Below are 15,482 nucleotides of genomic sequence, written 5' to 3'. Positions count from 1 at the left end.
CAAAATAGAACGGCATTACATAATTTCGCATAGAAACTGCAGAGTGTGTAAACCAACATAATACCATAGGTTTAAGGTGAGTATTCTATTTCTGTTAAAACGTGTTAAGATCGGAGAAAAGCCTTAAACTATTGTCAAATATGTTATATAACAGTAGGGGAAGGTGTTCGGTTGCCGGCACCCCACCGTAACTTTTGACAGAAAGCAGATAGCGTCAATCCGACAAATGTCATATGTGTGTGTGTAATAGCAGCACGTTCTTTTTGTGCCGAATTGCGAAGCAAACAGTCACTTGTACTTTTTGCTGGGTTCAAAATAACTTATCAACACAAAAGTTTTTTCTGACTTTTTTTAGAGTATCATGAATTGAAGAGCATCAACCGGAAAGGTGAGTGGATTGAATATTTATAAGGTAAAATAACTGGTGAGCTAAAATAATACATTTTATTAAACATGTTTTCTGATCTTCTTTATTGAACAATCCAATCAGCGTGGTCACCACGAGATAGCGTTATGGTGATTGTTTTGACATATCCCATGCATTTAGAAAATTTTTTGACTAATTTTTCAATTTACTTGAGTTTGAAAGAATGCAGATGGCCAAACCTTACAAATATGGGTAAGAAAAACGATTATTCACGTGTTGTCATCAAACATATGATTTCAAATTGTCCTATACTCTTGACAATCTCGGATGAAATTTGAAATTTTCAGTCCACATACAGATTTGATTTAGATGATAAAACATGAGTAAATAGACTAGTCATAAAACTTTTGATCATCATTTATCAATTAATCGCAAAATCCAACCCAAAAAAAACAAAGAATATCCCAGATATGAAATCAGTACCCAACCTCACTTCCTCGAATTTGGTATTTCATGTTACGATTTCTCCATAAATATCAATCAAACATACCACGGAAAGTTACTCAATCATAAATGATCGATTTTTTTTACCAAATTTTCACACGTTTTTGTATGTTAGTATACGATTCATAAGAAAAAAAAAGGCGGGTGGGTAATGTCAGAGACATAACTGGATGTCGTGAATACGAAAACAACTGACATGCTCCTTAACACTTCCGAATATCAATTGTATGAATTATGCACGCATTCCCCTTTTTCACATTTTTCGCAAAAACAAAGAAAGCTTCACTTGATCTCGATTACTGTGAATTTCACACAGCGAAAAGTGCACAAATCTAAGCAAACTATTCTTGATTTGCAGTAAACTGAGGATATTTCCCTACGATTTGCAAACAACAAATCCTAATAGTTCTTTAGAAAACTTTTAGAGCCATTAGAACGGCTGATATTGTGCAATGCTCTCCACCGATGTTTTTTTTCCCAATGCTAATGACTGGCAGCTGTGACGTAATCGCTCTTGTCGAAAGCGTGCAGACGACACAAAACACATTTGCTCGCAGTGGCGATACAATCCAAACTGATTCAAGTTTTGTTGAGAGGCTTGTTTCTACCTGATTTCGTTTGTAGCTTTTTCACTAATGGGCGGTCCTAACGGCTATAAAAATAGCCGCATACAGAATTTTAATGTCGATTATTTCATTTCGGATTTGCATATTTTATTGAAAGAAACTATCAATATGCTGTAGGGATTCGTTTCCAGCATTCAGAAGAGTCAAATTGCGTAATTCTCTACGACATTAAACTCTGGAACATTTTTCGCAAAAAAAAGGCTTCACTTGATCTCGATTACTATGAATTTCACACAGCGAAAAGTGCACAAATCTAAGCAAAATGTTCTTGATTTGCAGTAAACTGAGGATATTTCCCTACGATTTGCGAACAACAAATCCTAATAGTTCTTTAGAAAACTTTTAGAGCCATTAGAACGGCTGATATTGTGCAATGCTCTCCACCGTTGTTTTTTTCCCAATGCTAATGACTGGCAGCTGTGACGTAATCGCTCTTGTCGAAAGCGTGCAGACGACACAAAACACATCTGCTCGCAGTGGTGATTGAATCCAAACTGATTGAATTTTTGTTAAGAGATTTCCTTTTATGTGATTTCGTTTAAAGCTTTTTCACTAATGGGCGGTCCTAACGGCTATAAAAATAGCCGCATACAGAATTTTATTGTCGATTATTTCATTTCGGATTTGCATAATTTATTGAAAGAAATTATCAATATGCTGTAGGGATTCGGTTCTAGCATTCACAAGGACCAAATTGAGGAACTCAATTTGGTCCGTCGCTGCTGGTTGATGATTCCACTCCCACGACGTCTGCTTCCATCGAACGCACGAAAAGAAATGATCGATTTTTGACCACGGTTCCCCTTTTATACGCATTCAGTTGAAGATATGTGCCTGACTACCTCAAAATCGTCGTCCTTGCGCGAAAAACCCAAGCGAAAGTAAGGTGTTTTCCGCGTTGTTTTCAAATTTTAAGAAAACTTAATTTTTGAGTTGTTTGTGGTTATCGCACACTGTTCAAAATATTATCCTGAATTCCTGATCATATTTTTGATGAAATGGTGAAAGAATTATGTTGCTACCATTAATACAAGTCGAGATATTCACGATTAAGTTCTGCCCATTCTTCCATATGGCTAATTTTGAAAAGGCGCCCCATAGTAAAGTAAGTCGTATTCACGACAAAAATTAAAAATAAAAACCCTGCATTTTGTTCGAATCTTTAAGCAAAATCTGAAAATTATCACCATCGCTTAGTTCGAAGCTCGCCACTCGGGCTGCGCAGCGATCGCAAAAGAATTGGTTGGATTCTTCAATACTTGGCATCATTGCTCGCGTACCTTGCAAAAGTTTTTTCTTTTCACAATGTGCGGGTAGCAACATCAGAATCAGCAGACCCTGTCAGCTTGGAGCGAAATCAATCTTCAGTTCAGCAACGCCATCGCACGACGTCTCATTCAACATGTCATGTGAATTGTATGGGTACGCAGTGCTGCTATTTTGGCGTGTACGAATTTGACATTTCTCTCCCCTACTTCATACCCTGTCAGCTTGGAGCGATCTCAATCTTCAGTTCAGCAACGCCATCGCACGGCGTCTCATTCAACATGTCATGTCAATTGTATGGGTGCGCAGTGCTGCTATTTTGGCGCGTGCGAATTTGACATTTCTCTCCCCTACTTCTATGTACGTGATTCGATGCGGACTCGCCTGAGATCGCCATGGTCGCAAAAAAGGATGTTGCCAAAGATTTGTTCGGGAAATGTGAGAGCTGGATATCTTGTTAATATGATGTCTTTGCCTACTTCTATGTACGAGATTCGATGCGAACTCGCCTGAGGGCGCCATGCTCGCAAATAAGGATGTTGCCAAAGATTTGTTCGGGAAATGTGAGAGCTAATATGATGTCTTTGGAATCAGTCAATCAGAAACTGGTCCATTTTGGAACAAAAGCAGCCCCCCAGTTGTCAGGTCTTGTCTTAGCATATGCCGTGTACATCAGGGATGCCAGATAAATTTTTTAAGCAGATTTTAAAAAGTTTGTGCAATAAAATTGCTGCAGTTGTTCTGCGAGAAACGGACTGTGCAAATATTTTCCGCAAGAGTCTAATGAAGTATAAAATGCGCAATATATCAAAATGATTTCAATTGTATAATAAATGTTATCAATGCCGATAGAGAATATATATACTTAAAATTTTATTTACTAAAGTTTTTTTTATTAGATTATAACTCTTTTTTCGACCAATTTCCAGTAAAAATCTTTACTTGTAGCATAATTTGAACATCGCTTTCCATTGAATAATAAATAAATGCCAAAAAATGGATGAATCTCGCTTGTGCAACTGTTTGGTTCAACTGTTCTGCTGAGAGTTAAAGTTTTAACGCCTTCATAGTCTCTTTGTACAACTTCTCCGTCATTTGATCGTCCTTTGCCAGTTCAGATACGTCCGTTTGCTCACAGTCACTGTAGGAAAAAAAAAAACAAAACATAAAGTAACTTCACTAGTCACCGCTGTCCATAATACTCACTTGAAAAACTCGCCCGATGTTGTGCTGAGTGCCGGATCAGTTGCCAGCCGAACCATCGTCTGGGCCCCTTGGTACGGAGTTTTCATAAATAACCACATCCAAGGGTAAGTGAACACTTTGGCAAACAGTGCCTTCATAACGGGGGAATATCGGAGATGGTCTGTTCCACGAACCAAGCCGGGACTGCACACATTCACTGTGACGGAGGATTTTGCTGTGGAATGAAACAGGTCATTGTGAAATGCAATGCAATATCGACTCAATAACGCTATGATCATAAATTTGGCGAAAAAAGTTTATTTTCCGAAATTATTGGCCTGCACATATATCATGTCATAAGCTTCAAAAAGTTAAGTGCCATTATAGTACGAACGGAACGTGCCCTGTTATGCAACCAGCTTCGCATGGTAGTCTTTGATGAAAGGTTTTCGCAATCATACACTACAAAAGTGACAAATAAGTGAAAAGTGTCATTCCTTTATCCTAGCACTCCGCTTCAAGCAATTCATCAAAGCCAAAAAAATACCATTCGCTCCGAATGCCTCGCAATATCAGCACGGTTCGTTGAAAACCTTTCGTAAAAGCATTAAAAACACGTCCATCGTACCGCAATCACAAGTTCAATAAATCTCATGTACTCACAAGCTTTCAGCTTCCCGGCTAGCGCTCGAGTAGCCATCGTAATGGCCAGTTTGGAATGGGAGAATGCATCCCTCGCATGATACCTGGGCGCCCAGCTTCCAACGTTGAGCGGATCCTCAATGTTCATCTTGCCCGCTGTGTATCCATGGGCGGAAACATTAATTACCCTGCCTTGTTGAGCTCGCTCCAGCATCGGCAACAGCAGCTGAGTTAGCAAAAAAGGCCCTAAAACGAAACGGTTTTCTTTTACTCATAAAAAAAACATGGAAAACGATCATATCTATACAGGGAAAAGTCAAGGAACTGTAGAATCGTTACAAATTGCCATCGTTAGCAGTGCTTCGTTTATTTAGCGAAAGATCTCCAATCAATCGGATTTCTTGTATTGTAATAATTATCATAATCAAGCATTTTGACGTTTATAATTTGACAGTTGACATTGCAGAGTAAAATGTCGTTCAAGGCTATCTTGATAATAGCTTTCTTGAATTCGTTCCTTGTATTAACTCAATCTCTTCATAGCTTATCAACACAATTATTCCTGAAAACAAATCCCTCCAATTCAGTTATAAGAACAATACCTAAATAATTGCACTGTAGATGCGTCTCGAACCCATCGACGGTTTGCTCTTCCGGGTGAAATATGATACCGGCATTGTTAACCAACGCATCGATCTGCGTATGACGTGTCTGTAGCTCTCGTGCGAACCGCCTGATGCAGTCGAAGGATCGCAGGTCCAGCGGCAAAAGTTCCAGCGAAGCACCGGGAATCTCACGAATGATTGATTGCATTACTCGGTCACCATTCTCCATGCTACGGCAGGCCATTATGACGTGAGCCGAACGACGTACGAGCTCTTTACACAGTTCCCTGCCTATGCCACCATTGGCGCCAGTTACCACCACGATCTGGTCCCGGATGGTGTTTGTATTTGGACATACCTGACCACCCATGTACAACCTGGAAAATTAAATTTGTTCATTATTATATTATTTCATTTATTCTTATGTTATTATAAACTCTATTCCGTTAAACAATAATTGAATCCTTCCACTAGCTTTCAACAGTGATCTGCTTCGAAAATTTCGTACTTTTTTGTTTCGTCAACTATAGGAACGTTAGAAATTTTTAGCTTTCATTATCCTGGAAGTCGGATCCGGATAAAATTCAACCTCCCACAATAGATAAGAAGACAATTATTTGAATGAAACTTCAAATCAGATCAGATCCGGATGAAATATAGAAGTTATGTATGGAATCAGTTTGTCAGTGTGTTCAAACTCCGAACAGTCTTTGGTAATGAATTTTGTATGTTTAAAATGTTCATTTAATTCTACTTTTGGCAAACATTTCACAAGGTTTAGAATCTGGAGATTAAACAAATTCTCAATATTTTCTTGCCAGCAAGATCGCTAAGTTGATGTTTTAATATTCGAGAGCTTACAATATTTCCGCATTCATGTTAGTTTGGTCACATCTCTGGCATTGCCCATCCCTCCTTTTATCCAAAGGTATCATTCATCATTAAGCACGGTATGTATAGGTTTTCCAATAGAAGGTGTAATTTTGAGTAGCCAGTTATTTCGGCAGATGTTGCTTTTGAAGTTACAATTTTTTGATATTTGACAAGCTAAACAATTCGTTATTAATAAAAATGGAATTCCGGCAAGAGCCTTTCCGACAGAGAATTTCGTCTAGCGGTTATTAACGGTTCTGTTTCTGTCGGTTTTCTGCCATACAGGACTGGCAGAACCGTTTTCAATCGGTTCTTCATTTTAATGCCCTTGGTTTTATTTTTTCCATTAGAAGTTTAAATGAAGGGTAATAACATAGCTTTTACACAACCAAACATGATATGCAAAGTTTCATATTTCAATATGCCAGTATTTTTCTTTCATTTACCTGGTCTCAAAACTCGTTTTCATTTTTGGATGTACATGCAGGATTGACGAATATCAAATACTTCATTTGAACAAAAAAAAGAAGGAACAGCGTTCTTGCAAGACGCCATGTGGCGAGGGAATGACGCAATTTTGCCTGCACAATTTTGACAGTTGCCAAAATTTTACCAGGCTCAGCTGCCAGAATTTTTCACAAGCGAACTTCATCAACGCATCAAAATTTACTAAATTCACTATAAAAATGATGAAAAAACCAAGGATAATTGTTGACAAGCCTCTCCATGCTGTGTAACTGTTTGGTGTGGTTTATGTTCCGACGGGCTCACAGTATTTTACTTTTTCGAAAATGAGACTGAAGCAACAATTACAGTGAATGGATTGGGCTATCGAGAGTTGTTTGACTATAGGGACCTTGCACGAGGGCGTGGTTAGTGGCCCGGCGACGACAGCGCACGAGGCGGCGAGTGGAAAAAATAATGCTACCATAGCAAAACTTGTAAACTGAGTTTGAAAATACTTTCTAGCGTATTTTCTCTGTGGATTTTTTTCCGAACCCTATGGAACTATTCGCGTGTGGTGCGAACGATCGTTCAACATCGACTGACTATTAAATTTTGAATCGAATTATTCATTCTGTATCTTAATACGGCCACGTCATTTTCTGTCATTGCAGTTGGATTTGTGTATAATATTTGTCATATTCACTCAAATTCAAACACTCCAACGATATTCTCAGCACATTAATGATTTTTTAATCGACTTGACTGAACTCCACTGAAAAATATCTTGCTAAAACATTCTAATTTCAGACCTTTAGTAAAAATTGCTTCTGTGTAATTTCTTTTTATACTTTCACTCAAAGAAAATACCCCAATAAAAAGTTTAAATATTTTTTAAATGAAGTAAGTTTATCTCGAAGTTATTCTTACTTTCGCTGAATTGCAATTATTACACCACTTGCTATTACTTTATTTTCAAAGCAAAATATACCCAAATAATTTTCCATCCGTCAAACTTTGAAATGGGCCACAGTTTTAGATAAATTTAGCTACTCGATAAAGAATAACTGCCCGACTGTCAAATTTTAACTAAAAGTTCAAATAATTCACAGGATGGTCCATACTCTTAGAATGGAGGAAGAAAATAAATTGTAATCGTAAAAATGCTAGCAATCTCACGAGTAGCCAGTCTGACGTATATTGAAAATACGAGTCACGAAGCTAACAACAAATAATCATTTTATTGAAACGCTGAACTGTTTTGCCTTTCTCATATACAAAGGTTATACAAAGGTAATACAATCACTTGAAAATCGACTAGTAAAAATTGGTCAAGTGTCATATGCCATTCCACTCAGTTCGTCGAGCTGAGCAATCTATCTTTGTGTGTGTGTGTTTCTCGAAAATGACTTAATCGATGTTGACCAACTTAGATTCAAATGAAAGGTCTCATGGTTCTACACGGAATTCTTGAATTTCATCCGGATCCGACTTTCGGTTCCGGAATGATAGGACAAAGTGTGTTAAAAATTGTGTACCGTCACTTGAAGAGTCGAAACGAAAAAAGTAAAAAGTTTTCTAAATTGGTCTCGAAAGTATCCCCGGCTTTAGAATAACGACGGCAGATACATACACTCAAAAAAGGATCTCACTTACTTTTACACTTAGTCCGGTATTCCTAATCTTAGGTTCAAATGAATGATCTTATGCTCCTACCGAAAATTAAACATATTTTTTGGTTGCAATTAAAATCATGTTAGTTGATGGCCATACGAACCAACTTCGATTATACGTTCTCGGGTTCTAGTGGCCGAAATACCTACAATAGCGGAACTCACTTCGTTTTCTCTTCGATGTCAGAGAACTGTTTCATTCTGTAGGTTATACTAGTTAATGCACAAACAATCTCTTTGTTTTATTTTAAGAATCAGAGAGAAATATTTTTAATAGTATACCACAGTATAATATAAGAGAATATGATTGATGTGAGAAAGGATCATTACACCACTATGTTGAATTAAAACAGGTTTTTGACTATTTTATTCAGCATGAACATATGGTAACACTGTATAGCTATGGTAGAGTTTTTTCGCCTATTCGCCACTAATGGCGCTACTTGTGATCGTGCACGGTCCCTATATTTGATGGCCGGAATAGGATGCTATTGATCTGCGCATCGTTTACTTTTAACAAGACGGTGCAACGTGCCACACAAGCAATGAAACCATTGATTTTTTGCGGAAAATTTTCCGAACCGTGTTATCTCTTTAAAAAGTAATCACAATTGGTCACCGGAATCATGTGGTTCAACATCTTGCGATTTTTTTTCATTAGGAGCACGCGAAAGACAAGGTCAAGCTAATCCCGATCAGTGACTGACAATTATCCCGAAATCAGCAAATGTCGTTGTCGAAATTTCGAAACATGTGTTAGCTGCTACCAATTCAGTTAGACAACTGTCATTTACGATTTTCTTGACTTCACACAGTTATTTTTTGGCGAAATGTTTCATTTTCCGGTGGTCATTAGAAGAAATAGAATTAATCCATAACACGCAGAAAAATGAAGCACGTTTGAAATGACAAAACTGTTAGTAGATTTCTAAATTTGATTTTAATGATTTCTAACTACACGCAGAGAAATTGAACTTATTTAAAATAATAAATCGATTAGTAGATTCTATATCTGATCAAAGACATCATATTAACAAGATATCCAGCTCTCACATTTCCCGAACAAATCATTGGCAACATACTTTTTGGCGAGCATGTCGCCCTCAGGTGAGTCCGCATCGAATCTCGTACATAGAAGTAGGGGAGATAAATGTCAAATTCGTGCGCGCCAAAATAGCAGGGCTGCGCACCCATACAATTGACATGATATGTTGAATGTGATGCCGTGCGATGGCGTTGTTGAACTGAAGATTGATTTCGCTCCAAGCTGACAGGGTCTGATCTGATTCATGTTAATTTCAAGCTGGAATCTGATTGTTCCAAACCATTTTCTCCCTTCATCATAAACAATGATCTCTGTTTAATGTGAATGAACAGAAAAGTTTGTACGTGTTTCCAAAGTAAAATTTTATCTGGATATTTTCTTGGATTTTGAGCTTTTCAAAATCCAAGCATAAGTATTGAAAATCGATAATATAAGCATTACCGAGACTAAGCAATTTTCATCTTTTGCTGAGATGATTACCGAGTACTCGGTGACTCGATTTTCTGCAATTAGAAATGCCAGTTTCACAAATTAATCTGAAACTGATTCCTCATTCGAACACCTGCACTTATTCTTACACCGCTTACACGCTTAATTTCCTTTACCGAACTCAGTAATATTTTTACCGACCTTTACACAGCTGAACGTTCCGCAATCAGTTCAGTAATTGATTTATTGACGAACGTTCAGTGAAGCTGCAGTTTGTTCGAGCAGTCATTTTTAACCATACTGATCAGTAATTGTGATAAGAATTCGGTAAATATTATACTGTTTGGCCAGCACGGGAACATTCTAAAACAACCGATTAGTTCAGTCATTTCTACAGTCCAGTACAATATGAAATAAATTTTGAATTTAATTTAGTTTAATGTTTGAAATTTCAGAAAATCAAAAGCAAAATAATTGAACTTCGAATGCATTTTAATATTTAATTGGAAATATATGTTGTTTTTATATGAACTCTTCGTCGGAAATATTCCCCAGTTGTAGTTAGCGTTCCGATTCCAAATATTGTATTTATTATGAACAAATAAAACATTTTATCTGCAGAGTGGCTTGTATTTGCATGGAACCAAAGAGCTTAAAGGACTATTCACACATATCCGATCCGGTTCAGTGCCGGCACGACACCGTGCACGGATACTGATATTATTTCATTTGTTATCTGTGCGCGCATTCACTCCGGCACCGTGCCGTTTCAGTGCAGCTCGCCGTCAGTGTAGCTTTCGTCCGGCAAACTCAAATTCGTCGTCGCCGATATTTTTTTTATGTTCACTGAAGTCAGTATGTCCCTGCATTTGCTGTGCCGGAACGGAAGCGGCACGGGAACGGAACGGAAGGGTTACGAAAAAAAAGAACACTAACGGCGGACTGAAGGCACTTTCACTGAACCGTCACGGAACTGAAATGTGTGAATAATCCTTACGGAGCATCATCTGTCGCTGATGCAAGAGCCGAATATTTAGAAACTAGAGCCTGTGCTGCCACATTTTTATAGAACGTACGGCACCTGCGGAAAAGCACCACAATTATAATCACTTTAATCATCATTGTTCTCAACTTATACTTACAATCCATAATTAACTCGAAGATAATCGCATAACACGACATTAAATTTTGTTTAAAATTGAATCCATTTTACTCACTTTGATCAAATTCAACTAAAAACCAATATGGTGTCAGCACGGTGGTGGATTCGTTAATATTTACCGAACGATTCGTTAAAAACTGATAAACTGCTGATGGTTCAGTACTATTTCTTTTGAATCTACCAAATTATTTCAAAGTGAAAACTGTTCGGTACAAAATTACCAAGTTTTCGGTATATTTTTTTTATAAATAGCCGAATTTCGGTAAAAGGCTAAGCGGAATACGTCAATTTATGTAAGAATAGCGGATAAATCGGTGATTTCGATTGAAGTGATGAATTTTTCCGTAAAAACATTACCGAAATGTAAATCCGAAAATATGTAAGTATGTAGTTTTGCGCTGAAAAAATGGCTACTTTGATGAATCACCGAATTTCGGTTGCCTAAAAGCTGTTTACTAAGATTCCGGTAAGTTGATATTATTAATTTGCTGATTTCGGTAAAACTCCCAATTGCTGGTAAACACGGTAGTTTACATAACCGAATATCAGTATAACATTTTGAATTGCCGAGAAATCGGAAATAATAAACCGAGTATTTTGGAGAAAGCTATATTAGCCGATATTTCAGTAGAATATCGCTTCGCCGTTCGTTTTTGGCATCTTTTTTTCAAAATTATGTTTTAGCTGTGCAGATTTCTGAAATCGATCGCAGATTGGCTATGAGCCTCTATATTTTTTCGACTGAGCGTTTGGAAATAGCAAGATCCTTTTTTTGCCAAGATAATTCCGATTAGAAATGGTGTAAGGGGAAGTGCGCACAGATTTTGCACACATATTAAGAATTGATTCCGTTGTTCGTTATTATTTTTTTTTGACAAAAACTTACGGTAATTATTATAAATAATGGATGTTTCGGTACATGAATTTCATTTTACAAAAATTATACAAATTTTTATCAGATAATTGACACTTTGTCGCAAAACTGATTTACCGGTAGCGACACTTGTTAATGAAAAAGGCGGGTGGGTAATGTCAGAGACATAACTGGATGTCGTGAATACGAAAACAACTGACATGTTCCTTAACACTTCCGAATATCAATTGTATGAATTATGCAAGCATTCCCCTTTTTCACATTTTTCGCAAAAACAAAGAAAGCTTCACTTGATCTCGATTACTGTGAGTTTCACACAGCGAAAAGTGCACAAATCTAAGCAAATTGTTCTTGATTTGCACTAAAATGAGGATAATTACCTTCGATTTGCGATCAACAAATTCTAATAGTTCTTTAGAAAACTTTTAGAGCCATTAGAACGGCTGATATTGTGTAATGCTCTCCACCGTTGTTTTTTCCCAAAGCTAATGACTGGCAGCTGTGACGTAATCGCTCTTGTCGAAAGCGAAACTAGCTGTGCAGACGACACAAAACACATCTGCTCGCAGTGGCGATAGAATCCAAACTGATTCAATTTTTGTTAAGAGATTTCCTTTTATGTGATTTCGTTTGTAGTTTTTTCACTAATGGGCGGTCCTAACGGCTATAAAAATAGCAGCATACAGAATTTTATTGTCGATTATTTCATTTCGGATTTGCATAATTTATTGAAAGAAACTATCAATATGCTGTAGGGATTCGTTTCTAGCATTCAGAAGGACCAAATTGTGGAACTCACTGCGATATTCACCACTTTTCGGAACATTTTTCTCGGACGATTTGTTGTACAGCAGCAGATATTTTGTTCTCTTCCTCAGAACGCGTTCTGATTGGCTGGTGTTGACATGGGTCAAATGAGACAGGTTTATCAATAGTGTACTATTGAAATACTTCAATGCTTTTGCTATACACGTTTAAGTTGAAAATTTCGATTCTATTGGTAGTTAGATTATATAAATCCTTCCACAGATCACTGAGCTATGAACTTTCTAATTACGAGAAAGGCAAACGCGCCTTTTGAATTATCCTCTTTGATACTCGTTTATACCAAACATTTCAGAAAAGATTAATTTTGAATTATTTGAGACTATGTCACGAAACTGAAAATTTTATCATAAAATTATGATCATATTTCCGATGGCATGTCGCAAGAATTATGTTGATTCATTAGATACAACAATAGATATTCACGTTCAAAAACTTATCACTCTCTCAGAGGGTAAATTTTGAAAAGGCACCCCATAGTAAAGTAAGTCGTATTCACGACAAAATGGAACTAAGAAAAGTTGGATTCTTCCAACAATGTTCATGTCGGTAGTAGTGTTTTGCATCGAGTTTTTCGTTTATTCAATAGTACAAAAATATATCAGCTATAGACGTAAACTCGGGGTAGAAGAAAATCACTTTTTAAGCTACGGTTAAACATGGAAAATTTTCAGAGCTGTGTCAAATTGAGTAAGGTTAGATTGATCGAGTACCACTTATTTTTGATACTTTATTTGTTATTTTCGAGCATTTTAAAAACGGCGTTCAACCAAGTATAATGCTCAATTCTAAATAAACGTTAGTTTTCCCAAAATAAATTAAGATAAACATTACCACCTCAGAGTAAAAACTTTTTCTTCCACTTTTACTATGATTTTTCAAAAGAATTTGCCCGGTCTTATAAAAAAAATCGTTGAAAATGTGAAGTAATTACAAATTTTCCTTCCGATTTGACAGCTCCTGCTGAAAGTATCATCTCTAAACAAGCAGCCCCTCTACATTTCATTATAGCGGCATTGTAGCAATCAGTTTTACGCATGTTTTCATTACAGAATTCTGTAAATAATATTACAATTCATACAGTAAATCTGAATACTTGCCGAGTACGGTAAAAATCATACTATCCGTATGATAATGTTGTCTTCCAATTACCGAACTTCTGTAAATACTGACTGCCGTCTAAGTGTGTAAGTGTATTTTTATTAACAAAACGAAAAAAAATCTTGAGGAGTTCATCGAATGGATTGAGATACCGGTGCACATGCTTTTAAAACATTTAAACTTCTCAAAGCTATTTTTTACTTATAAACAGAAAGTAACTTAATATCGCTATGTCCACTTGCTGCCAACACATATTGTTTGAGGGTGACTTCTGGTGGACTCGACGGATTGTGCGAAATTTTATCAATAAACAAAATAGTTACCAAACCATTCGTTGGATGATTCCATTTGGTTTACTGCTTGCGTTCAGCTGCTGAAAATTCGGTAAAAAAAATACCGAATTCTGCGAAATATTCTAAGTGTAACCGTGGTGGCCATTTGGCTAATATTGTTTTCCATTATTAAGGGCATACCTTACTCTTTACATTGAAATAAATTCAAAATTCCCATTGGAAAACCTTTCATAATTGACTTGAGTATAATTGAATCTGTAGCAATCATTTCTCCTGGTCACGTAGAGTTTTAAGTATGGTAGTTGTTCACTTCTTATTATTAACATGAACTTTCCATCGTGTTTTTGTTAAATCAGACAACTGTTGTTATGAGAGTTCTGAAACAAAGAAGTGTTCGATATATTTACTCGTCACTTCTATTCACCAGCAGCAGCGAAAACCTATTTCATATATTGTTCACTAACAATTTTTTTTTCACATGCTGACTGTTTTCTTCGATTCTGATTTAATAGATTTGTGACCCAGAAACATCTGAGTAAAAATGAGTATCCGTTGTCGACACGGTTGTCATCATATAGATTATGAAAGCACCGCAACTAACCTCACTGTAGCGATGAGAAACACAATCCCGGAAATAATGAAGGGCCACCAACTGGCAAATGGATCAGCATCCGCCAATGCCGCCTTGATGTCGTCCATTTTCCGCTTCAGGATTGTTGAAAACGAGCAAGATTCAAAATCACTATTGATTGTCGACAGTTAGCCGGATTATGGCTTTCCTTGCAGAAGGCACTAACCGCAGCCAATCAAAAGGTTTGAGGGCTCTTGTCTCTGTTGCCGACAAATGTATTGCACTGAATGATATTTCAAGTATCGGGAAATCACTTCGTGGTTCACTTTCTAGCTAATAACTTAAAACTCAAAATCGGTACCATCAAGGAGTCTCACAGTTCTCAAACTACCAGTTCACTCCATTGCTTCCGTGAAACTCGATATCACATGCTTCTGTCTGGATCAAATCGCTCTGAACATAAAACTCCATTTAGCAAAGTGTACGATGATGGATGATCACTGATTGAGGCTGCACTGCATACTGATGCGTTAGACTCTACTTTCCCATTCCCAATTGAATTACAGTGTCCAATCTGAGCCTATGTGCCGTTATTGGCGTTGCATGCGTTGCTGGGGAACTCGCCTCTCTTCCAGGTTCCAATTCGGATGCAATGCTGAAAAAACGACGAGCACATTGCTAGACTTTGGTCCAATGAAGTCATAGTCTCGTCACAACCGGAAACGTTCAATTGATACTAGCTTGTGACGATACGCATCTGCAATGATTTGTACCACACTAGAATTGAAGAATATAAACAAACATTGCAGTTAAACGTCGCTTGGTTGTCGGAGTAAGAGAAACATGAATTCCCCATGCTCTAGAAAACGATTTGTGTTTAGAATATCGAAGAATTTAACATTCGTTTGCATCCGAAATGTGTTGCATAAATCACACAGCTCAAACCACTTTTTGAACACCGAATTATTTTAACGAATGTCGATGAAGTTTAACTAAA

General features: G+C 37.1%; 1 protein-coding gene across 1 annotated transcript; it reads right to left on the bottom strand.

Moving 5' to 3' along the window:
- Positions 1-3,675: 3,675 nt before the first annotated feature.
- LOC131425715 (retinol dehydrogenase 12) lies at positions 3,676-15,119 on the bottom strand. Its single transcript, XM_058587809.1, has 5 exons — positions 14,516-15,119; positions 5,193-5,572; positions 4,612-4,836; positions 3,970-4,183; positions 3,676-3,904 (listed from the first exon to the last, which is right to left on the bottom strand). Exons 1-5 carry the CDS (start codon positions 14,611-14,613, stop codon positions 3,811-3,813), a joined length of 1,011 nt encoding a protein of 336 aa, XP_058443792.1. The 5' UTR covers positions 14,614-15,119; the 3' UTR covers positions 3,676-3,810.
- Positions 15,120-15,482: the final 363 nt, after the last annotated feature.

This window comes from Malaya genurostris, chromosome 1 (assembly GCF_030247185.1).
Source record: "Malaya genurostris strain Urasoe2022 chromosome 1, Malgen_1.1, whole genome shotgun sequence".
Classification (NCBI taxonomy): Eukaryota; Metazoa; Arthropoda; class Insecta; order Diptera; family Culicidae; genus Malaya; species Malaya genurostris.
Note: the sequence above shows the minus strand (reverse complement) of the source record. Positions and strands in the feature narration are given on the sequence as shown.

What these genes read in the sequence shown, in the direction of transcription:
- LOC131425715 (XM_058587809.1), bottom strand. Translation starts at nt 14,613, where the DNA reads ATGGACGACATCAAGGCGGCATTGGCGGATGCTGATCCATTTGCCAGT. An exon ending in TTTCTCATCGCTACAGTGAG is followed by an intron (nt 5,573 to 14,515) that starts GTTAGTTGCGGT and finishes TTAATTTTCCAG; the next exon opens with GTTGTACATGGGTGGTCAGG. An exon ending in ACATCGGGCGAGTTTTTCAA is followed by an intron (nt 3,905 to 3,969) that starts GTGAGTATTATG and finishes TTTTTCCTACAG; the next exon opens with TGACTGTGAGCAAACGGACG.